This window comes from Panthera onca, chromosome B1 (assembly GCF_046562875.1).
Source record: "Panthera onca isolate mPanOnc1 chromosome B1, mPanOnc1 haplotype 2, whole genome shotgun sequence".
NCBI classification, from domain to species: Eukaryota; Metazoa; Chordata; class Mammalia; order Carnivora; family Felidae; genus Panthera; species Panthera onca.
Genome location: NC_138342.1, coordinates 179071727 through 179097412, shown reverse-complemented (window position 1 = coordinate 179097412; position 25686 = coordinate 179071727). Strand labels below are relative to the sequence as shown.

The 25686-nt window shown below is 39.5% G+C and overlaps 1 protein-coding gene across 1 annotated transcript in view; it reads left to right on the top strand.

Annotated features, from left to right (window-relative positions):
- The window catches only part of LONRF1 (LON peptidase N-terminal domain and ring finger 1), a 37746-nt gene extending 29642 nt beyond the window's left edge, over positions 1 to 8104 (top strand). The window contains exons 9-12 of the mRNA XM_060653113.3: positions 1328 to 1486; positions 1597 to 1759; positions 4333 to 4485; positions 6794 to 8104. Of these exons, the coding sequence (XP_060509096.3) occupies positions 1328 to 1486; positions 1597 to 1759; positions 4333 to 4485; positions 6794 to 6952 (634 nt within the window). The 3' untranslated portion in view covers positions 6953 to 8104. The remainder of the gene's footprint in view (positions 1 to 1327; positions 1487 to 1596; positions 1760 to 4332; positions 4486 to 6793) is intronic.
- The last annotated feature ends 17582 nt before the right edge of the window (positions 8105 to 25686 follow it).

Sequence of the window (25686 nt, the reverse complement as noted above, 5' to 3'; positions counted from 1 at the left end):
TCTAAGTTGGTACTGATTTGTCTTCCATGATACTGATATTTCATTGTGATTTTGATAGAAAATGTCCTGATAGGAGGATTATGAACTTTCTTGATCAACACTGCCAAAAGCTAGTTACAGGAAAGCCGCAGATATGCTTTTGAAATCTTAAGTATAGTGACTGCAACCAGACTCCCGGCAGAAGAGTGGAATCGGCAAATGACAGATGAAGTCCTCACTTGAGGGGGGCTGAGTGTGATGCAGAGAAACTTGAGGGAGTCTTTGTTACTTACTACCAGGGCTGTTTTTTTTTTATGGGGTGCGCATCTTAAGTACTCCTCCCCTGGTACTTCAGAGTTTTGCTGCTTAATATTTGTCAGCAGAAGAACTGAAAAAGACCAAATGGAATGCTTAGTCATGGTAGATTACACATTTTTTAAAAGAGGAGCTAATACTTGTATTCCTTGCACATAATTATGTCATTTTGAAGAAAAGCTAGAAGATCCTGTAAATAAGCAGGGGTGGCAAAGGTCATCTATAACCCAAAAGGAATCACCGTTGGCATTTCGGCACGTATCCTTCCAGATTTTAAGATGTATAAATACATTTTCAACAAAAGTGGGATCTTTTTTTCCAAGTCAACGTGTGTATGTGCACACACACACACACACACACACGTATATCTTCATTTTATGGTTATGTCAGTTTATTTTACTAGTCCCGTCTTCTAAGTTTTGATTACTATACACAATGTTACAGTGAGCTTTCAAGTACTCGTACAAGTTTTTCTAGGAGTTTAAAGGATATGAACTTTTTAAAGTGTCGGCCAGATTCTTCTTCAGTTTGGTTGTACTGTTTGAAACTGCCCTCAGCCCTGCCAGTTTTTCCCATGCCCATGCCAGAACTGGGCGGTACTGTTGTCCTCCTTCTTTCCTGCCAATCTGGCAGTGAAAAATATTCTATAATTTTAATTACCTAGAAAAAATGTTACTGAGTTATGTTTTTGATCGTGAATTTGAAAATATTTTAATGCACTAGGAATTTTAATGATTTGCCTTTTGTGGACTGTGGGAGCCCATTTTTTTCTTATTATCTATAAGGAAGAGTATTGGATGGATAAAAGACTAACTGTTCTAAATATTTTAAACAGATTAATACAAAATACAAACAAAAGTTTGTATTAATACTAACTGTACTCTTGATTCATAAAGATACTTAGTTCTGTATGACAACCTGGTATCTTAAATTCAGATTTAGTTTTATAAATAGATGCCGATGAGGGTTGCAAGCTTCAGTCATTTTTGTGGTACGTTCTGATGGATGATAATGAGACTTTTTTCCTCTTCAGCTTGACCAAGAATGTTCCAATATTTGTTTGCACTATGGCCTACCCTACTGTGCCTTGCCCTCTTCATGTATTTGAGCCAAGATACAGACTGATGATTCGAAGAAGTATACAAACTGGAACTAAACAGTTTGGGATGTGTGTTAGTGATAGCCAGAATAGGTATGTTTTTGTACAGAAATATTTTTGTTTACATTGGAACTTGCTTTGAATATTGAGAATTTGCATGCTTGTTACTTGAACTTTGATATTAATCCGAAGTTTTCTTTTAGTTTTGCAGATTATGGGTGTATGCTACAAATTCGGAATGTACATTTCTTACCTGACGGGAGGTCTGTGGTTGACACAGTTGGAGGAAAGCGGTTTAGGGTCTTAAAGAGAGGAATGAAAGATGGATATTGCACTGCAGACATTGAATATCTGGAAGATGTTAAGGTATTAAATGCTTCTTGAGCACACCTCGGGGTACTCTGTCCTTGGCATTGCACAGGCTGATAGTCTAGGCGCGTAAAACAGTTCTTTGTCCCAGGGACTCTGGTCGATACTTACACAAGTTAGCTCCCAGTTAGCTTTTGCTTATCTTGCTCTTACTCACGGTGTGTCGACTTGGAAGAGTCCAGAGCACGGATCCTCTTCATTTCTGCAGGCTCCCCAACCAACGTGGTGCCTAGAGTGTACGTGGGCATGGTGGGCACTTAGCACCAGCGATGGATTGAATTGAACTTAGAACCCATCTAGGTTATGAAAGCTGCTAATCCCTGCCCTTTTTAATCGAATTTATTAGTAGGCAGACACATTAAAGCCTTTAAAAACTGGTCTGTATGTATCTGACATAGCCTTAATGACAACATGGACACGGTGAGAGGACAGGTGTTCAAACTCTAGGGCATCACAGAGAAAGTACTGTCACCAGCCTTACTGGTGAGATCTTTCCTGCGGTGCGTTATTGTGATAACCTTCTTGCAAAGGGTTAATGTGGGCCTTTTGATGATTCCAGTAATTCACCATCTGCAGTTAGTTTAGGTACCAAAAAAATGATTTGTGATGCTATGATTATCAGATGAAAGGCAGGTTCTTTTGGAAGGGCATTATAAAACCATTGATCATATGCTCTCCCTGTTCATTGATTTGGGCCCTTCATTTTAATCGTTTATTGAACCCTGGCATTACAAACATTAGCTCTTTGAATTTTCAGAACTCTGAGATCCTTAGATGAGGAAAGTCAGATCCAAAAGTGGTAATAAATATGCCTAAGATCCTCTAGGTAGAGTCATAGAAATGATTTAAAGCTAGCTCTCTGGCCCCAAGTGCTGTGCTTCAGCATTATGCCATATTGCCTCTCTGATCAACTTGATTGGGCTGATATTTCCTGTCCTGTCTTATGATTAAGATGCTATGGGGAGACTTCTTTTTTTGTGCAGTAGGCCAAAAGTGTTGTGGAAGTTTGATAGTTTCTGTGCCTTCGGCATGCTTAGTTAATGGAGTCATTTGCTAAAGGCAATATTCTTTGTAAGTTTACATCTTCACATTTGGATTTGATGACACAATCCCTTGAGTATATATGGCCAACCATATGCCTAGATAGAAATATAGGACAATAGAATAGCATCTTGGTGTTTAGAAACTGTTTGCTGTCTTTGCAGTCTTAGGAATGTCTAATAATTTTTCCTCATCTTAATGTCTCATCTTTGTAATGATTTCTTGTCCCTTCCTTCTGGAAAAGCTTCTCAAATTTACTTTATAAGCAGTCTTTTTTTCCCTTAAAGTTCTGCCTGCTTTTTAGCCAGCTCCTTTTTCCACGTCAGACACTTGTCATTTGTGTCGTTCCTTGTTTTCTACAGCCCATGGTTTGTTTCCTTGAATTTTGTAAGGGTGCCACGTAGAGGTTTTCTTTAATAGTTTTGACATGAGCTGGAAATAAACTTGTGACTTGTTAAGACCAACGTGTGTTAGCAGGGGACTGAATCTTGTATAGTCATTGCAAGAGCAGAAGTCTTCAACTGGCTCCTCTACCTTTTCATTAACCCAACTTACCAGTTTAATCATAGCTAAGTATATAGCTCAGTGGTATTAAGCACATTCACAGTATTGTGCAAAAGGCAGGTGCTTTTTAGTTTTTTCATTTCACATCTTTCAGAAATAAAAAGTATGTGTTCAGAGTCCCTTTTATAGTGAGTCATTCTTGAAGTATGAAAGGCTGAGTCAGGCCTGGTATTTGTTCAGATGAGTTAATGTATGTGAACTAGAGCCCTCCCTGGCACATAGCAAGTGGGCTAGAAGAGCGTGCTACAGAAATCAATAGAAGATGGAAGAGTTAATGCTCTATTTCATCTCCTGTGTCCTGTGAGACTACTTCTTCTGGATCTGAGGCTGCAAAGCTGATGCATTTAATTTTATGTTTGCAGTTTGGTGATCTGAAGGGTGCAAGGAGGAATGATGGAGGTAGCCACAGCCTTGCCTTTATAGAACTTCCTCCTTGCATAATTTCTTCTCTTGTCTTTTGATATACTGGTTTTCTATGCTAAGATTCTTGTTGTGTTTTGACTCAGTTCCCTGGTAAAAGTGTACTTATGCTTATTGTCCCTCCTGTTACCTGCTTTCTGCCATATTCTCTCTGCCTGAAACCTCTCCCAATCTTCCCTCTTATTGTAGTGACGATATTCCTTTCTTGTCCCACTGCTTTCAAAAACCATCAATGCAGAGAGACAAAAAGGAATTCCCAACTCACTGTCAGTTGTACCCCTCCCAGCTGGAGGCCGGCAGTAGGGTTCCGCAGTATTGCATTGCTTTGGTGACAAGGCCAGGTGGCGGTCACACCTTGTGGCGTCTCTTTAGTCTGGCCATTGCGCTTTGTGAGGCAGAAGCACAGGATATGTATTGCATAAGAATACTCTGATCCAGCACTGAAATTGGGATTGCCTCTTTTTACATTTTTATTTTTGCATTTCTGTTGGGTTAGTGATCTGGACCAGGGGGACTAGATGCAAGTCTTACTGTTTTGTTTCTAGGTTGAGAATGACGAGGAGATCGAGAATCTCAGACAGCTTCATGACTTGGTATACTCACAAGCCTGCAGCTGGTTTCAGAATTTAAGAGACAGATTTCGAAGCCAAATTCTTCAGCACTTTGGCTCAATGCCCGGGAGGGAGGAAAACCTTCAGGTATGATGGCTTTGATGTTGTTTCCAAAAGTCTCACTTTTTTTTTAGCAATGGGTTTTTAAGTTTTTTTGTTTTCCTTTTTGCACAGCCTTTCCGTTGTCCCCACTGTCTTTACAGTGATGGCCGTATTTCCAGAGCAGTGCTGTCCGCTGCTATCTGTAGGGGAAGGGGATGGACAGAGCTGGCAGCTGAGGGGTCCGTAGCTGTGACTGCACAGAAGGAGAAAGCCCTTCACTGAGGATTTGCTCAAAGGCAGGATAAGGAAATTAACAATGGGACATTACAGTAAATTATTGGGAGATCTTTTTTTCACCTCTCCTTTTCTCTCCAGCTTTTTCCCTTGTGTCTCTTCATGTTTAATGCTTCACTCCTCATGAAATTATTGTTCTGATGGTCTTGTTCAAGTGCTTAGGGGTGACGCTTAACTTTCTGTGCAAGCAGATCAGTGTGGTAGGCTCTGTAAGACGCACAGAAAGACGACTCTGGAAAATCTGATAGACTGATCAAAGCGCTAACTTTTAGACAAGCATTTTGAATTGAATAAAATGGTTATGGTCAGAAGGTAGATTACATAATGGAATGGCTATAAATATACGGAGATGGAGAGAAAACAGCCCACTGTGATGGACACTGCCTCTCATTCTGGTTTTCAAAGGTTGGCCTCAGTCTGTCTGAATCCCAATTGAGTCCTTCACCTGAACTTGAAATTATAACATCAGATCATCTCTAAACTGAGCACTCATTCGGTGTCATACATATTGTCAGTTGCTCATGTGTGTTTTATTCTGGCTTCCTAAATCTGATTACACTTGATAGAAATAGCCTTTGCTAAGCATAAAATTGAGTAAGTACGTCTTAAATGTAAAAACTTTCACCACTCTTGCCTTTTATGATTCGGCCCTCTACCACTGCTTTGTTGGTAGTATTGTGAGTCAGGACTTGGTCAGTGAAACAAAAGCAGCCACTCTTGCATAATCCAGGCACGGAGGGTGTGCTGTGGGATGGAGGGCTGACGCAGCTGTCTGCAGAGCTGGAGGAGTGAAGATGAGGGTCATCACGGAAGGAGGATGGGGTACCTGACACAGGGGAGCACTGTGCTTTTCAAGAACTTGCAGGGAAACTTTTGTATTTCTTAGGAGTACGAGGGAGGTACCCACCGGTATCTCAGTCTGGAGCAGTGTAGCAGGTGGTCAAGAATTCTCTGGAAGGCTCTTGCAAATCTGCCGACACTTGGCAACAGTCTCCAGCGAACAATGGCTTCTTCTCTTCCAGCTTCCACATTTCATGGGATTATGCCTCTCCTAGGCCAAGTCTAACCCAGAACCATGTGAGGGAGAGGATTCTGGGAAATGTTTCTGACCTCTCTGAAATGCAAGAAGGATGGCATAGTGATGCTGAGTGGACAACAGATAGTACACAACTACAGAAATCTAGTGTGGTTCTAGAGGGAGCTTACTGAGATCAGGAGCTCCTTCTGTCATTCTGAAACTTCAGGTTCAATAAAAAGCAATTCGGTGTGCAACAGAGATGGCTTAAAAATTCTTTTGTATAAATTCCAAGTTCTTTCAATGGCCACTAGTCAGCCTTTGCAACATCAGAAGGACTTCTTTGCTGGAAATGTTTATTTTTCAAACAAAACTAGAGGCTGAGACCTTTTCTTATGTCTTGCCTAGGATCTTATGTCTTGCCATGGTTCCTTGGAGACATTTTTAAATATTAATTAACTTAATGCTTTAAATATGTGTTTTCAGAAAGTAGTTCTGAATTAGGGCAGTTTTGCCCCCCTGGCATATTTGGCAGTGTCTTGTTCTTTGACAGTTGGGAGATGCATCATTTCCTATGCTTTTAGCAAGTCTTTTCTAACTTTTTTTCCCTTGCTGCTTCAATTTATTTGTGGCTCTATCAGTGTTTCACTCCTCATGAAATTGAAGATACTTTGCACTGTCACAACTGGGAGGTGCCATTGGCATCTTATTGGATAGAGGTCAGAGATACTGCTCAACATGCTTCAGGAGCACAGGACAGTTCCCGCATCGAAGAATTATCCAGCCCCAAATGTGAGCAGCCTGAAGTCGAGAAACCCAGCATTCAAGCAGTGCAGGGGACAGAGTGTTAGTCATGGAAGTCAGGTCTGGATTTCAGTCTTGGACAATTCACATTTCTGGTCTTTAGTTTCCCCATTTTATAGGGACATAATAGCCTTCCTTCCATGATTGCTAAGAGTTTGAGATAGGATCGGATATATGAGCACTGTTTTTGTTACATCGATGTATATTGTATTAATACTATAAACTGTTGTTTATTTTTAGGCGACCCCTAATGGGCCCGCGTGGTGTTGGTGGCTTCTTGCAGTTCTTCCCGTAGATCCCCGATACCAGCTATCGGTTTTGTCAATGAAGTCTTTGAAAGAACGGTTGACAAAGATACAGCATATACTGACCTATTTTTCTAGAGACCAATCTAAGTAACTAACTGCTTGGATCTTCCTTTAAAGTTACCCTAATCTGGCTGCGTTGACAGCCAGATTGTCTGCTGCCTTTTGCACATCCAGTGCTGGTTTGAGAAATGTAACGAAACTTTTTTTTCCTTCAACCTCCTGAATCATGTGGTTCTGCAAATGATTACCTTCAACTAGGACTTAGACCACTAAGAACTTGCACAGAAAAACACGCACTGAATGTGTGTTAAACCTCTACATTGTGATGAAGTTGCACTATGTACCATATTCTAAAACGAAATGAGAACTGTGTGTATGTGGGGTGTGTGTGCGCGCGCGTGTGCATTTTCTCTGGCTTTAAAATTTTAAAAGAAAAAAAAAAAAGCCATAGAGAGCAGAACTTGCTGAGGGTTTTTACTGCCCAAGTTTACAACAATAGCGATACAAGTTTTTGCAAGTTGAATTTGCCTCAAATTTATCTGTCCTAATGCTTATATTTGCACAAGTATGTAAACTATGGTATTGAGTATCACTCTTTGTTGGAAATACTGCTCTTGCTGAACTGTCTTGACCATTGACTATGACACAGTTTCTTATTTATGTAAATACTTGCATCCTAGTGGCCAACAGGCTTTGGATGCAGAACCTAGAGCCAGTTTTCAGGAACAATTGCAAACCTGCCATGGTACTGTGCATCTATTCATAAAACACTTAAAACTGTGAAAATATGGTTTACATTTAATTGTACATAAAGGTAAATGGAGAACTCAATTCAGTACCAGTTAGTTTGTGCATTTTAGGGGGCTTTTCACATCAACTGCCCATCAATATAATTTATAGTTTGACATGATGTGTTTTAAAAAAAAAAAATATTACATAGTATAAACCCATTAAGGATCTGGGGGAAGAGAAGAAGCTTAATGTAGAAGTAAGCTTTTAAAGTATGTTTTATTTTTTAATTCTAGTCTTGGTGCAGATGTTAGTTATGCCTTATTCATATCACAATTAGATCACCATGCTGTGACATGGTTTATATTCATGCTGCCCTAGATACTTTTGTAATTATTTGTTGCAAACTTGTGACTGTCCCGATTAACTTTCTTTTATGTAAGTACTTTGTAAAAGTTTCTTAAACTTTTGCTTTTGCTTATTTAATTTTGAATAAAAGCTAAATTCATAATAATTTTTTTCTTAAATTTTAGGTCAGTATGAAAGATGAGTTTTGCTTACTGTTTACTTTTTTTTCTTGGCAGTATCTTAAGGAGACTTCAGGCCCTAGAACAATCCTTTAAAGTACTATTGTTCAACATTTAGAAAAAAGCCATGTCCCTTTAGGATAAAGATGACATTTTTCATGTTACCCTTATTTGACACCATTAAACAGAACTGACCATTTCAGGCCCCCATTTCCCAGCTAGGATTTTCCAGATATAAAGAAATCCTTTTTTAATAGTGAATATTTTTATAAAAACATATTAAGAAATGACTACCTGGAAGACCACCCTTTGCCCCCACAATTACACTATTGAAAAATCTCCAGAAAACGTGGTCTCAAGAGTGGGCCATTCCCCCCAAAGTTACCTTACCCATAGTCCTGCTGAAGTGTTCAACATTCTTATAACCAACTATTAAATGCCTGTTAAGTAGTGTTTGGGTAGTAGCATACATGCAAAGTTTACCTATAGTTCTCAAAGCATGTATGAGAAGCAAGTAGGATTTACCTGGTGCCCAATCTACATCTGTCGTATGTGCGTGCACCCACAAATGGGCATTAAATGATCTCTCTCTGTAGAGAGGATACATACGCTACTAATGGCAATTCATGACTTTTATCATTTGACCCTAATTTTGTGATGAATGTTCTGTTATTCTGTGTATAGACTTCCTGTTAGAGGTCCAGTTCTGATGCCTTCACTCAGCTAGAACTCCGAACTCCACAGCTTCCTTGTACTTTGCTCGTGGCACTTACAGGAGATAAATGAATCATGCATGAGCCAACCCTCTTGTGAATATTATGACTGGTGTCTAGCACTTTAGACAGATTTAATAGGCTGACCACTGAACAGAACCGAAATAAATGCCAATTAAGAAGGGAGACTGGATAAAGATAGTTAGACTGAGAAATAACCTTTGCCTTCTCTTCCTCCCCCAAATCCAACAAAAATGACAGTGAAGTGAATGAAGTCTAATGACATTGTGAAGACAAAAACCCACCCATTGACAAATGCTTATGAGGAATTCTGAGATCTGTGTCAAATCCTGTTCCCACAAGACTGAGGAGACCACAGCTTTGCAGAAGTGGAGGAATATACCCCACACTAGGGGAAGGTCTTGGAAAACCCCAGAGGATTTCTTGGGGAGACTATACCTGACCTAGGTGGATCATCTGGCTTCTTCCCTACTTCGGCCGAGCAGTAGATAGAAACAGCAATTGTTCTCAGACCAAATCACAGAATGTGGACATTGGGCCAGAGAAGACCCTGAACCAATAGCTACAGATGCCCAATAGGATGGAGAACCCTCAAAGGACCACAAACTACTGACCTACCTCGTGCGGCAGTGTGTTCCAGTGTTCTCCCACAATCAACAGAGGCAGACTACCTGTGATTAAAACAGCAACCCCAAAAGAATGAACAGGGATCCCAAATGACAAAGAGAAGTAGACAACCAAGTCCTAGAAATTTGAGGAGAAACAAAACAAGACAAACTCAGTATCCTTAGAATTGAGGATGTGCAATCCCAAAAATCTAGAGATCTAAAAAATGTCCCAGTCTCTGGTACCACAAGCAGTCAATACAAGTTTGTCAGATTGGTGAATGACTCATAAGAATAAGTAGATGAAATAAGTAGAAGAATGAATGCCAAGAATGAGTTAATAAGGTAGAAGGTTGAATTACGGCCCTTTCCAGAACACAGAGACCAGTTAAGCCAAAGTATGAGAAAAACAGACATGGAAGGTATATTCAAAATTTTGACATCTATCTAATAGAAGTTTCTTTTTTTTTAATTTTTTTTTAACGTTTATTCATTTTTGAGACAGAGACAGAGCATGAATGGGGGAAGGTCAGAGAGAGAGGGAGACACAGAATCTGAAACAGGCTCCAGGCTCTGAGCTGTCAGCACAGAGCCCAACGCGGGGCTCGAACTCACGGACCGCGAGACCATGACCTGAGCCCAAGTCAGACGCCCAACCGACTGAGCCACCCAGGCGCCCCTCTAATAGAAGTTTCTTAAGGAAAGTGGAAAAGAATATCATTGTCTCCAACCTGAAGACAATAACCTACTTGCTTTCCCAGGGACCAAATTCATCCATTTAAAGGGAAACAAGGCAAACTTAGGGGACAAACACAGGTAGAGGACAAACAACAGTAATAACTCAGCTGTCTGGCATTGATCTACAATACAAGGAATGGCCCAATGATACGAGTTTGATATGATTTTTCTTCATAAACCAATGTTTAAATGCCAACATTTTTTTTTTTTAATTTTTTTTTCAACATTTTTTATTTATTTTTGGGACAGAGAGAGACAGAGCATGAACGGGGGAGGGGCAGAGAGTCGGAAACAGGCTCCAGGCTCCGAGCCATCAGCCCAGAGCCTGACGCGGGGCTCGAACTCACGGACCGCGAGATCGTGACCTGGCTGAAGTCGGACGCTTAACCGACTGCGCCACCCAGGCGCCCCAATGCCAACATTTTAAAAATGTTAACATTTCTTATAGATAAAACATTTATAATTCAGCTTAATAAATGAGCTCTTTTGCCGACCTGCCTCCAAATAGCTTTTGGCTGTTCACCAAAATTAAATACATCCTTAAAGATTTGGGGAGGGGGCGGTGTGTGTCACAATTTAGGGTACGGAAAAGAATATAGGCTTACTTTCAAAATGTAAGAGTTAAGCCACGGGGTGGGGAAAAAACTGAAGCAGGCAGTCTCCTTGTACAGAAGAGAAAACGGGAAAGACTGATTTGTCAAAGGATTTACACTGCTAATGTGTGGTGAAACTGCCATGTCAAGTTACAGAAAACAGATCTAAGGTCACTGTGTAAAAAAGAGTCTGGAAATGAGTCACTTGACTTTCTGACATAGCAGACTTTACATGTGGCAGTGAGTGCATTTTACACCTCTGGAATTAGAACTAGTTTGTTAGCACCTCCCCGAGATCTTGAGATGGCCAAACCAGGTTTAGCCATGTGCTTTGTGGCTAACAAATGGCTAACAATCATTTTAGTAAGTTATGTTGCAATGTATGTATCAAGGATTATTAAAATGGTCATATTCTTTGAACGAATCTTATGTTAGAGGAAGTAACTTCATAATTCAAGAAAATAGAATCCACATGAATGAGGATATTCTTTTAATGCCTCTAGAACAGCAAAAACTCAAAAACCGGTGCCTACGACTGGCAACAAATGGACTGTGTGAAAATGTACAATTCAACAAAAGTATAAATTATACCACCATTACCATGTATATTAAGAAGTAGAAGATATTATGTAAAAATGAAATCAGTAAGATCAGCAGGTAATAGATTTTTCTTTGGAAATCCTTGATGTCCTTCTTGTAGGGATGGCCAGCCATCTAGTTCAACCCACAACTACATTACTCTTGGGTTTTACTATTTGAGATTGTGACCACGTGAACCTTTATGAACATCATGATTATACTAATCAACTTTTGTTTCAAGTACACGAAAGTTTGAAGGCCTGAAACTAGAAACAGTAATAGTAAAGAATGATTATATAGGCATGCACCTTTAAAAAAAAACTCAGGGTACTTGGCATTGTTCTTTCACTGTTCAGTATTAGGAAATACAAAGAGAAGTAAATGTGGAAAACTATTTTAGTAGTAAAACTGTTAAGCCATGGCAGCCAGAGGACTTCCAGGGAAGATGGTGGAGTAGGAGGATGTTAAAGTCACTTTGTCCCATGAATATACCTAGACAACACCCAATCAGGGCAAATAATCCAGAAAATGACCCAAAGGCTGGCAGAACAAACTCCAAAGCTCAACATGAAGATGCCACATTGGAAGCAGTAGTAAGGGCAGAGACCAGGTCGGGAAACAAGCTGACCTGTGAGACTGTCCACAGGAGGGAGTGCCACTGCAAGCACAGGAAAGGGAGCAGCACAGACCCCATACCAAGCACCCTAGGCATGGGGGACCCACACTGGGAGGAGGAATCCCCCTAACACTGGTCTTTGAAAACCAGAGGGGCCTAACATAAGTTCATACGATCAGTGAGGTGACACCTGGAAAGTCAAAAATCAGTGGGCTCTACTCTGGGAGGGCAGGAGTACAACAGGAAACTGAGTCCCCACCCTTAAAGAGACAGCACAGCACATATCCACACAGAGATACAACCTAGAAGCAGCAGTTTGAAAGAAGACTGGTATATACAGGAAGAAGGTTGATTTACTCATCTCAGAACACGCACTCTAGGGGCAGGGATCTTTAAGAGACTTCTCCAAGAACAAAAGAGCTGGAGGGTACCCTTTCCTTCCCCTGCCCCCCAGCCTAGACAGACACCTGCCGAAACCTGTGCAGCTCTAACACTCTCTGCCTAGTTTGCTCACAGTGAAACCAGCCCCCATGTTCTCCTACAGACCCACCTCCTCTAACCCACCCTCAGCAGATCACCCAAAATGGTGCCACAAGCCTGGCAGTGTGCAAATGGCCCAACAGGACCAAAAACACTCCAAAGTGACTGGAGTCACATGGAGAGAGGAAAATAACCACACATCAGTTTGACATTGGTCAAATGGGTTGGGGGCAGACATCTGGTTTGACTGCAGGCCCCACCCACCGAAAGCCTCTGGGTACAACACAGGGAGAGCGCTCTGCAGTTTAGTGCTGCCACAGCTCTGGCAAACATCTGTTCTGACTCAAATTAAGCCCAGGGCAGCCCAATACTGGCACATGAACAACACAGGCACCAAACCCTGCCCACAACAGACAAAGCCATTGCAGACGACTGAAGTCAAATGCAGCTCAGGCACAACAGTAGGGCACATGCAACACACACAGACACCCAAGAAGCACCAAGTTCTAGCAAACGGGACACGGCACTGCAGGCCACCATTTGCAAGAGCCTGGCACATAGCAGACTTTCTTAAAACGCAGAGACACACAGACAAAATGAGTAGACAGAAGAAGATGTCCCGAAATAAAGAACAGGACAAAATCACAAGACCTGAAATGGAGATAATATGACTGATAGAGAATTTAAACTAATAGTCATAAAGATAACTCACTGAACTTGAGGAAAGAGTGGAAGACCTCAGTGAGACCCTCAACAAAGAGAGAAAACATAAAAAAGAACCAATCAGAGATGAATAACTCAATAATTGAAATTAAAAATACACTAGACAAAAAAAATATACTAGAGGAAGCAGAACAGATCAGCGACCTGGAGAATCAAGTAATGAGGAACAATCAAACTGAACAGGAGAAGAAAAAATTTTTAATTAAAAAAAAAAAAATGACAGGGGTGTCTGGGTGGCTCAGTCAGTTGAGTGTTCAACTCTTGATTTTGGCTCAGGTCATGATCCCAGGGTCATGGAATCAAGCCCCATGTCAGGTTTCATGGAGCCTAAGTCTCACTCTCTCTCCCTTTGCCCCTCTCCCCCACTCACACACACACACTATAAAAATAATAAAATAAAATAAAAAATGAAAGAAGATTCTCTTTCTCCCTCTTCCTCTGCCCCTCCCCTGCTAGGGTGTCTAGGGTGTGTGAGTGCTCTCTCAGAAAACAAACAAAAAGAATAGAATAGAATAAGGGAACTCAGTGACTCATCAAGCCTAAAAGCATTCCCATTGTAGGGATCCCAGAAGGAGAAGACAGAGTAAAAGGGGGCAGAAAATTTATTTGAAAAAATAGTAGCTGAAAACTTCCCTAATCTGGGGAAGGAAATAGATTTATGGATCCAGAAAGCACAGAAAGCCCCCAATAAAATCAAAGAGGTCACACCAAGACACATAGTAATTAAAATGGCAAAAACTTGTGATAAAGACAGAATTGTAAAAGAATTTTAAAAGAAAACTATTACAAAGAAGGGAAACCCCATAAAGTTATCAGTGGCTTTTTCAGTAGAAACTACAAGCCAGAAGGGAGTGGTATATTCAAAGTACTAAAAGAGAAAAACCTGCAACAAAGAATAGTCCATCCAGCAGGGCTATCATTCAGAATAGAAAGAGAGATAAATAGTTTCCCAGGGGAGGAGTGAAAAAGCCACAGAAAAACTTAAAGGAATTCATCACCACTAAACCAGCCTTACAAAAAAATATTAAAAAGGCACTCTTTGAGTATAAAGGAAAATCAATAACCAAGAATAAGGAAAGTAGGAAACATGAAAACAATAAAAAGTATATTGATAAAAATCAAAGATTTCACAAAATAAAGGATGTGAAGTATGTCTCTGTATATAAAATGGAGGGGTGGGAGGAAAGGAGTAAAGGTTTAGTGCTTCTAGAATGCGTTCAAACTTAAACGACCATTAACATAGACTGCTATATGCACGAGATGTTGTATAGAAACCTAATGATAACCATTGAAAAAGAAAATGGTAATAGGCATGCAAGAAAATTAAGAAAAGGAACAGAAGCATATCACTAAAGAAAGCCAACAAACTATGAAAGAAAAAAAAGAGAATAAAGGGACAGAGAAGAAAATAATCATAAAACAAGGAACAAAATGGCAACAAGAGACCTATCAATAATTGCCTTGAATGTAAATGGACTAAATGTTCCATCACAAGACACATGGTGATGGAATGGATAAAAAAGCAAAACTAATCTATATGCTGCCTACAAGAAACTCCTTTCAGACCTAAAGACACGTGCACATTGAAAGTGAAGGGTTGGAATAGTAGTTATCATGCAAACGGCAGTGAAAAGAAAGCCAAGGTAGCAATATTTATATTTATATGGGTCAAAATCTACCTTAACACAAAGACCATAACAAGAAACAAAGAAGAACACTACATAATCATGAAGGGAACAATCCAAGAAGACAGAACTATTATAAATATTTGTGCACTCAAAATGGGAGCGTCTAAATACATAAAGCACCTATTAACAAAGTAATTGATAGTAATAAAATAGTAAAGCACTTTAATGCCCCACCTACATCAATGGATAGATCCTCCAAACAGAAAAACGAGGTAACAGTGACTTCAAATGATACATTGGACCAGACATATCTAATAGATATATTCAGTACATTCCAGCCTCAAAGAGGGGAATACACATTCTTTTCAAGTGCACATGGGACGTTCTCCACAAAACAAATGTAAACAAATTCAGCAAGATTGAAGACATACCATGCATCTTTCCCCGACCACGATGATATAAGCAACTAGAACTAAACCACAAGAAAAACTTGAGTGAACACTACATGTAGGTTCAATACCATGCTACTCAACAATACATGGGTCAACCAAGAAATCAAAGAGTATTTCAAAAAATACTTGGAGACAAATGAAAATGAAAACACAATGGTCCAAAATTTGGGGGATGCAGCAAAAGTTATTCTAAGAGGGAAGTTGATAGTAATACAGGCCTGACTCAAAAGCAAGAAAAATCTCAATCAACCTAACCTTACACCTAAAGGAACTAGAAGAAGGATAACAAAACCCAAAGGCAGCAGAAGGAAGGAAATAATAAAGATTAGAGCAGAAATAAGTGAAATAGAAACTAAAAAAAAACAAAAAACCAATAGATCAAATTAATGAAGCCAGGAGCTGATTCATTAAAAGATAAACAGAATAGACACTTCTCTAAAGAAGACATCCGGATGGCCAACAGGCACATGAAAAGATGCTCAACGTCACTCCTTATCAGGGAAATACAAATCAAAACCACACTCAGATATCACCTCATGCCAGTCAGAGTGGCCAAAATGAACAAATCAGGAGACTATAGATGCTGGAGAGGATGTGGAGAAACGGGAACCCTCTTGCCCTGTTGGTGGGAATGCAAATTGGTGCAGCCGCTCTGGAAAGCAGTGTGGAAGTTCCTCGGAAAATTAAAAATAGACCTACCCTATGACCCAGCAATAGCACTGCTAGGAATTTACCCAAGGGATACAGGAGTACTGATGCATAGGGGCACTTGTACCCCAATGTTTATAGCAGCACTCTCAACAATAGCCAAATTATGGAAAGAGCCAAAATGTCCATCAACTGATGAATGGATAAAGAAATTGTGGTTTATATACACAATGGAGTACTACATGGCAATGAGAAAGAACGAAATATGGCCCTTTGTAGCAACGTGGATGGAACTGGAGAGTGTGATGCTAAGTGAAATAAGCCATACAGAGAAAGATAGATACCATATGGTTTCACTCTTATGTGGATCCTGAGAAACTTAACAGAAACCCATGGGGGAGGGGAAGGGAAAAAAAAAAAAAAAAAAAAAAAAAGAGGTTAGAGTGGGAGAGAGCCAAAGCATAAGAGACTCTTAAAAACTGAGAACAAACTGAGGGTTGATGGGGGGTGGGAGGGAGGGGAGGGTGGGGGATGGGTATTGAGGAGGGCACCTTTTGGGATGAGCACTGGGTGTTGTATGGAAACCAATTTGACAATAAATTTCATATATTGAAAAAAAAATAAAGACATAAAAAAAAAAAGAAATTCAGTCAGAGAAAGACAGATACCATATGACTTCACTCATATGTGGAATTTAAGAAACAAAACAAATCAGCAAAGGGAAAAAGGAGAGAGAGGGGGAGAAATCAAGAAACAGATTCTTAATTATAGAGAACTGATGGTTACCAGAGGGGAGGTGGATGGGGGTATGGGCTAAATAGATGATGGGGATTAAGGAGTGCACTTGTCATGATGAGCACTGAGTGATGTATGGAATTGTTGAATCACTATATTGTACACCTGAAACTAATATAACACTGTATGTTAACTAACTAGAATTAAAATAAAAAGTTAAAAAAAAAGATAAACAAAATTGATAAGAGAAAGGATTTGAAATAAATCAAAGAGAAATAAGTACCAACACCACAGAAGGACAAAGAATTATAAGAGAATATTATGAAAAATTATGTAACAAAATGGGCAATCTTGAAGAAATGGATAAATTCCTATAACCTCCCAAAACTGAAGCAGGAACAAATAGGAAACATGAGCAGACCAATTACTGGCAATTAAATTAAATTAAAAAAACAAAGAAAAGTTCAGGACCACAAGGCTTCACAGGCAAATTCTGCCAGATATTTAATGAAGAGTTCATCCCTATTATATTCAAACTATTCCAAAAAACAAAAAAAAACAAAAAAAAGTAGAAGACAGAAAGCTTTCAAATTCATTTGAAGATGTCACAATTGTCCTCATACCAAAAGCAAATGAAGATACTACAAAAAAAGGAAAACTACAGGCCAATATCTCTGTTGAACATGGATGTCAAAATCTTCAGAAAAGTATTAGTAAACCAAATCCAACAATACATTTAAAAAAATCATTCACCATGACCAATGGGATTTATTCCCGGGATGTATGTGTGGTTCAATATTCACAAATCAACATGATGCATCATATCAATAGGGAAAGGATTAAAAACATATGATCATTTTAACAGACACAGAAGAAGCATTTGACAGAATATAACATTCACTCATGATACCTCAGCATAATAAAGGCCATATATGAAAAACCCACAGCTTAACATCATACTCAGCAGTAAAAACCTGAGAGCTTTTCCCCTAAGACTGGAAACAAGAATGTCCACTCTCACCACTTTTATTCAAAACAATACTGGAAGTCCTAGGCACGGCAATCAGGAAAGGGAATAAAAGGTATCTAAATTGGTAACGAAGAAGTAATACTTTCACTATTTGCAGAGGACATGATACTATATATGGAATACCTTAAAGATTCCACCAAAACCCGGGGCGCCTGGGTGGCTCCGTCGGTTGAGCGTCCGACTTCAGCTCAGGTCACGATCTCACGGTTCGTGAGTGCGAGCCCCGCGTCAGGCTCTGGGCTGATGGCTCAGAGCCTGGAGCCTGCTTCCAATTCTGTGTCTCCCTCTCTCTCTGCCCCTCCCCCATTCATGCTCTGTCTCTGTCTCAAAAATAAACATTAAAAAAAAAAAATTAAAAAAAAAAAAAAAGATTCCACCAAAACCCTACTAGAACTGATAAATGAATTCAGTAAGATTGCAGGTTACATAACATATAGCAATCTATACACTATACATTAATAATGTATTAATCCAATAATGTAAATAATCTATTTCTATACACTAATAATGAAGCAGCAGAAACAGAAATTAAGAAAACACTCCCAACTGCAAAAAGAATAAAATATCTAATAAACTTCACCAAGAGGTGAAAGACCTATACTGTGAAAACTGTAAAACGTGGATGAAAGAAATTAAAGAGGACACAAATGGGAAGATATTTCATGTTCATGGATTAGAAAAACAAATATTGTTAAAATGTCCATACTACCAAAAGCAATCTATAGATTTAATGCAATCCTTATCAAAATACCAGCAGCATTTTTCAAAGAATAATCCTAAAATTTGTATGGAACCAGAAAAAAAAAAAAAAAAAAAAAAAACCCTTGAGTAGCCAAAACAGTCTTGAAATAGAAAAACACAACTGAAGGTATCACAATCCCAGATTTCAAGTTATACTACAAGTCTGTGGTAATCAAAACAGTATGATACTGGTGCAAAAACAGACACATAGATTAGAATTGAAAGCATGGAAATAGGCACATGCTTTATGGTCAATGAATCCACGACAAAGGAGTCAGGCATATCCAATGGGGAAAAGACAGTCTCTTAGATAAATGTTGGGAAAATTTGACACCTACATGCGATAGAATGTAACTAGACCACTTTCTTACACCACACACAAAAATAAACTCCAAATGGGTTAAAGAGCTAAATGTGAAACTGAAACCACAACAATGCTACAAGACATCACAGGTAGTAGTATCTCTGATTGGTCATAGCAACATTTTTCTAAATATGTCTCCTGAGGCAAGGGAAAGAGAAGCAAAATGAAACTATTGGGAATACATCAAAATAAAAAGCCTTTGCACAGCAAAGAAAACAATCAACAAAACTGAAAAACAACCTCCTGAATGGGAGAAGATATTTGCAAATAACATATCCAATAAGGGGTTAGTATCCAAAACATATAAAGAATGTACACAACTCGACACTCACACACACCAAAAGAAGATATGAACAGCCATTTCTCCAAATAAGACATTCAGATAGCCAACAGACTCATGAAAAGATGTTTACCATCACTTATTATCAGGGAAATGCAAATCAAAACTATGATGAGACATCACCTCACACCTGTCAGAATGGCTAAAATACACGGTTGGGTAAGATGTGAAGAAAAAAGAAACCCCCATGTACTGTTGATGGGAATACAAACTGGTGTCGTCACTATGGAAAACAGTATGGAGATTCCCCAAAAAGAAAAAACAGGATTGTCATATGATGCAGTAATTCCACTACTGGGTATTTATCCAAAGGATAAAAAACACTAATTTGAAAAGATAGGTGCACTCTTTTGTTTATTGCTGTATTTACAATAGCTAAAATATGGAAGCAACCCTTTGTCTTTTGATTGATAAATGGATAAAAAGAAGCTGTGTATTGTATTGTATATATGTATGTATGTACACAGACACACATACACACACACACACACAGACACACACACAAAATGGAGTATTGCTCAGCCATGAAGAAGAATGAAATCTGAGCATTTGCAAAAATGTTATACTCTCTGGATGGGTGGAACTAGGGAGTATCATGCTAAGTGAAATAAGTCAGTCAGAGAAAGGCAAAATACCTTATGATTTCACTCCTATGTGGAATTTAAGAAACAAAAGGTGAAAATAGAGACAGAGAAATCAAGAAGCAAATTGATGGTTACCAGAGGAGAAGTGGGTAGAGGGGTGGGCCTCTGGGTATTATATGTAAGTGATGAATCACTAAATTCTACTCCTGAAACCATGGTTATACTATATGTTAACTAAGTTGGATTTAAGTAAAAAAAAAAAAAAAAAACTATTTCAAAGAGATAGCTCAATTTTTAACTTCCAGCTTCAAGGGATTTGGGTCTAGCATGTATATATGTATATAGACATGCATATATACATATACACACACCTGTGTTTTGTTGCAAAAAATATATATCATGATTAATGAAAGACTTTCAATTATAAAATGTTATATAACCATAACATTCTTAGAGGGTTAGTGGAATGGAAATATAAGCTAAAGGACAAAAGGATTAAAGAAACTGTATATGTAAAAGAAAAATGGTTATCAGTAAAAATCATATATTTACTCCATTAGATACATTTAAAAATAATCTTAGGGAGCCTGGGTGGCTCAGTGGGTGAAGCGTCCGACTTCAGCTCAGGTCATGATCTCACAGCTCGTGAGTTCAAGTCCCACGTCAGCACAGAGCCTGGAGCCTCCTTTGGATTCTGTCTCTCTCTCTCTCTCTCTCTCTCTGCCCCTCCCCCACTTAGGCTTTCCCCTCCCCCCCAAAAAATAAATAAAAACATTAAAAAAATTAAAGTCTTAAACTATTTTATTTTAAAATATTGTTATAATAAGCTGAAAATTGCACTTTGTCATTATTCAAATTTATGATAATGTATACTTCAAGTTAAAATATGTGAAGAGGAACATCGTTTTTCAAATTTTTTTTTAGGGACTTCATGAGCAAAAATGTTTCAGGACTACTTGTGTAGATCACCTCCTTTCATGAATTATTCTGATAGTCTCTCCATCATTTACCTCCTTCATCGCTTCAAGGAAAATATTTCTAAAATTCCGATCCCCTAGCTTTAAAACCTTTGATAGTCCCTTTTGGAGGAAGGAGAAACCTAATTAGCCTCTTTCACTCTGGCTTCAGCCTGTGAAGCCTCTGCTTCCCAGCCTCTTATTGAATTTGTGTCACATCTGTCCTAAAACAGAGTCTCAAAGAACTCTCCACTAATACCCCTGTACATTGGTTCCTGGCCTTAGAAGCCACATTCCTTTATACTATATACTGAAATTCTACTTCTCTTCCGAGGCTAAACTAAAAAAAAGCACTTTCCTGTCAAATGCCCAACCTCTCAAGCAGCATGAATTGTCTTTCTGCTTTGCCCCATGTTACTTGCTGCCTGTTCGGATTAGAACATCCATCAGGCATTGTACTTTTTACATGTTTTGTATTGTTTACTCGGATTTCATGCAGGATATTCTTATCCCTTCATGTAGTTTCAACTAGCAGAGATCCAAATGAAAACAAAATGAAAATAGAACAATGCTATGTAACATTTAAATCAGGAAAATCTTGTATGCTTTTGTGCCCCATACTTAAAATAGCTTCTGTATTCTTTTAAATGCCTTTATTGCTGAATACTCAGTGAATAATTACCAAACTTTGATCCACTTGATTTCTTTATAAACCAATGCCACTGAAATTAGTCAAGATACTCCAAGGAAGCAACAATAGATCAGATACTTCCAAAAGGCAAAGAAAGGAGGATGAGAGGGAGGGAAGAAGGGAGGGAAGGAAAAAGGTGTGTGTATGTGGGGTTATGGAATGAATTTTACGGTCACCAACAACCGGTCACCAACAACTTGTGTCTGTGGTAAAGAAACAATGATGCACCAGCACACAGAATAAATCATTGTTGGACAGTAGAACATGCTAGAACATGTCTAAGCAAGGACAAAAGGAAACAAAATGGCAAGGTGAAAGGTTTTAAGAACTCCTTATGCAATACGGGGAGTGGAAGAAAAACATACCTTTAGTTCCAAGAATATTTCCACATCAGTGGAATTAGAACAGACCTGTGGTTTACCTCTTGTACTCAAATGCTCAACTCCTAGACTCCGCAGGAAGTGGCAAGTGAAATAGTTGCAATAGTTACTATTAGAGCAAGCGCGCGAGCGCTACTCAAAGTATCACACCACACTGATTTCTGTTCTTTTGTTAAATGATCTAGATTTTTACCTGGAGCCTCCAACTTAAAAAATCATTCAAGTCTAATAGTTTGTTAAGGCTAGGACTCAAACTTGAACACTGTAAGTTCAGTTTTCTTAGGTACATGGTGGACTCTTAATGTGTAGATTCAGACCTTTTATAAAAAGTTCTCCTGAATATAATTAAAAAATAATTTGCTGGTTTTCTTCATTGACTGCTCTTTCCCTATCTTCTATCTCTCTTACTCTCTCTCCTTTCCTTCTTACCTCTTTGTTTCCAATTCTCTAGGCTGTTTTCATTACCCTCTTCAAAGTCAGTTAAGACCCTCACTTACATCTTTTCTTATTTGATCACCATGTAACTAAGTCTTCATTTCTAAGGTAATTTTCTTTTACTTTTTATCATAATTCAGGTTAACTCAAAATTTTAATATCTTGATTTGAAATGTTCTCTCATCTTTTCAAATACTACTTTAACGATACAAAATTCACTCTCGAGTATTGTGTTACAGTTTGTCTCATAGGTTTCTTAAAAATAAGCTTTATTCCTGGCTACGACAAAGATACAAGAAAACTATAGAACAACATTCCTTATGCATAGAGATGCCTTTGTTTTGCAGAATTGAACCAATCCTAAAATTAATGGAAACGCTAAGTCATACAAAAAAAGTTAAAGGACTCACACTTCCTGATTGCAAGCTTTACTACAAAGCTGTAATAAGTAAGGTGGTGCACTTGGCTATGGCAGCCTCAGGACAATACAACCTTCATTTCAGATTGACAAGGATTATGATGCAAAAGCCATGAGAGAGCCAGGCTGCAACTGGTTGAAAATTTCCCTTCTCAGATTATAACTTAGTCTAGTAACTGGAGGTAGAGAATTTGTACATAGAGATAAAAATGCCAAACATGAGTAAAGGAAGGGACCTAGAGACAAATTAGCAGACCAGACTCACAGACTCACAATAAGCATCCCTTTGGATCCAGAAACCTCTATTTATAAATCCACTCAGACTAGCAGGTATATGTGAGACACATGGACAGGAAAATCCACCCTTCCATCCTAAGTCAAATTATCTGGATGGTTCTAGCACCTTGTATATATACTACTTAATAAATGTGTACCGAATGACCATATATCTGGATATACATGAACAAATGATTTCATGTTACCATCAACTTGATGTGATTTTCAAATTAAGATGGGGAAGATGGCAGAGGAGGAGGATTCTAGGCTCACCTCGTCACTTGGATACACCTAGATAATAGTCAGTGTAAATGATTACCCAAGGATTGGCATAACAGATCCTCCAAAGCAAAATGTAGAGAAGAGGCCACATCGAGCAGGGTGGAAGGGCAGGGACGTGGTCAGGAGCCAAACTGACCTGCAGGAAGGTCCCTGTGAGGAAGGGGTGCTACAGGCACACAGAAGAGAGAGGCACAGACTCAACACCGGGCATCCCAGGCACAGGGGATCCACACTGAGAAGACAAATCCCTGATAACATTTGGCGTTGAAAACCAAAGGGGGCTAAACTTCATGAGTTCTTACAATCAGTGGGGCTTACCGCCTGGAACTTTAAAAACCAGCAGGCTTGGTTCTGGAGAGCCAGGAGGGCAATAGGAAACTGAGTCCCTGCCATTAAAGACACAGCACAACAAACAGATCCTCTGAGATACAGCATCGAAGCAGCAATTTGAAAGATGCCTGGAGTATATGGAGAGATTTATTTACTCATCTCATAGTGTGTGCTGGAAGGGCAGGGAACTTTGGAAGACTCCTCTAAGAACAAAAGAGCTGGTGGGCACCCTTTCCCTCACCTGCCCCCTGGCCTACATACAGGGATACCCGTGGGAACGAGCGCAGTTCCAATACTCTCCACCTAGCTTGCTAATGGCATGCCTCACCCCAAGTTCTCCTGCGGACTCACCCCCTCCAACACACCTTCCAGAGGAGTACATCCAAACTGGCACCACCGGCGTGGCCTTGTGCAAGCAGCTGTGACAGGGGCCAGCACCACCCCAAAGTGGCTTGGGCCCCAGGGAGAGGGGAAAGACAACCACACACACCAGTTCAACTACTGTCCCAGCAGTGGGCTGGGAGTGGTCAAATGGTGTGACTACGGGCCCCACCCACCAGCAAAAGCTTCTCCAGGGACAACACAGGGAAAGACCTGTAGTTGGGTACTATTGCATCTGTGGCAAACACGTGATGTGACTCAACTCAAGCCCAGAGCAGCCCAGACTGGCCAAACCAAACAGGCACCTGAGCCTGCCCACAGCAGGCAAAGAGAGCCATTGCAGATGACTGAAGCTCGGCCACAACAGTATGGCATAAGCAACACACACAGGAGACACCCCTGAAGTGCCAGGTTATGGTGGACAGGGGACACTGCTCTGCCGGGCACCACAGGATCTTTTCTTCATACGGCCACTATTTTTAAGAGCAGGAGACTTGGCTGGCTTTCCCAACACACAGAATGGACACAGAGGGTTAGACAAAAATGAGTTGACAGAAGATGCCCCAAATCAAAGAACAGGACAAAAATCACAGTAAGAGAGCTAAATAGAATAGAGATAATATGTCTGATAGAGAATTTAAAGTAATGGTCTTAAAGATACTCAATGGAATTAAGAGTGGAGGACCTCAGTGAGTCCCTCAACAAAGATACAGAAAACATAAAGACCCATCAGAAAGGAAGAACTCAGTAACTGAAATTAAAAACTACACTAGAGGAAATAAATAGTACACTAGAAGAAGCAGAATAATGGATCAGTGACCTGGAGCACAGAGTAATGAAAGCAATCAAGCTGAACAGAACAGAGAACAAAAGTAAAAAATGAGAAAGACTAAGGGAACACAGCAACACCATCAAGTGTAGCAATATTCACATTATAGGATCCCAGAAGGAGAAGAGAGAATAAAGGGGCAGAAAATTTACTTGATGAAATAATAGCTGAAAACTTTCTGAACTTGGAAAAGGAAACAGAAACCTAGATCCAGGAGACACACAGACCCCCAATAAAATCAACCCAAGAGAGTTCACACCAAGACATATAGTAATTAAAATGGCAAAAAGTAGTGATAGAGACAGTTTTAAGAGCAGCTGGGGGTGAAGGGGGGGGGGGGGGGGACAACATTTACATACAAGGGAAACCGCATAAGGTTATCAGCAGACTTTTCAGCAAAAACTCTGAAGACAAAAAGGAAGTGACACGGTATTTTCAAAGTACTGAAAGAGAAAAATCTGCAACCAAGAATACTCTATCCAGCCAGGCTATCATTCAGTATAGAAAGAGAGATAAAGAGTTTCCCAGTCAAACAAAAGTTAAAGGAATTCATGACCACTAAACCAGCCCTACAAGTAATGTTAAAGGGGATTCTTTAAGTGGAATGGCAAGACCATAAGCAGGAGTAAGAAAAGTAGGAAACACAAAATCAGTGAAATTAAGTGTATTTATAAAAATCAGTCAAGAGATTCACAAAATAAAAGGATGTAAACTATGATACTACATACGTACATATACACACACACACACGTGTGTGTGGATATATATATGTATATATAATAACAATATGGGGGAGTAGAGAGTAAAAATTTAATGCTCTTAGAATGGGTTTAAACATAAGCGACCATGGAGGCACATGAGTGGCTCAGTCAGTTGAGCATCCAACTAAATTTCTATTCAGGTCATGATCCTAGGGTTGTGAGATTGAGCCCCACATCAGGCATGGAGCCTGCTTAAGATATTTTCTTTTTCTCTCTCTCCCTTTTCCCCAACTCATGCTC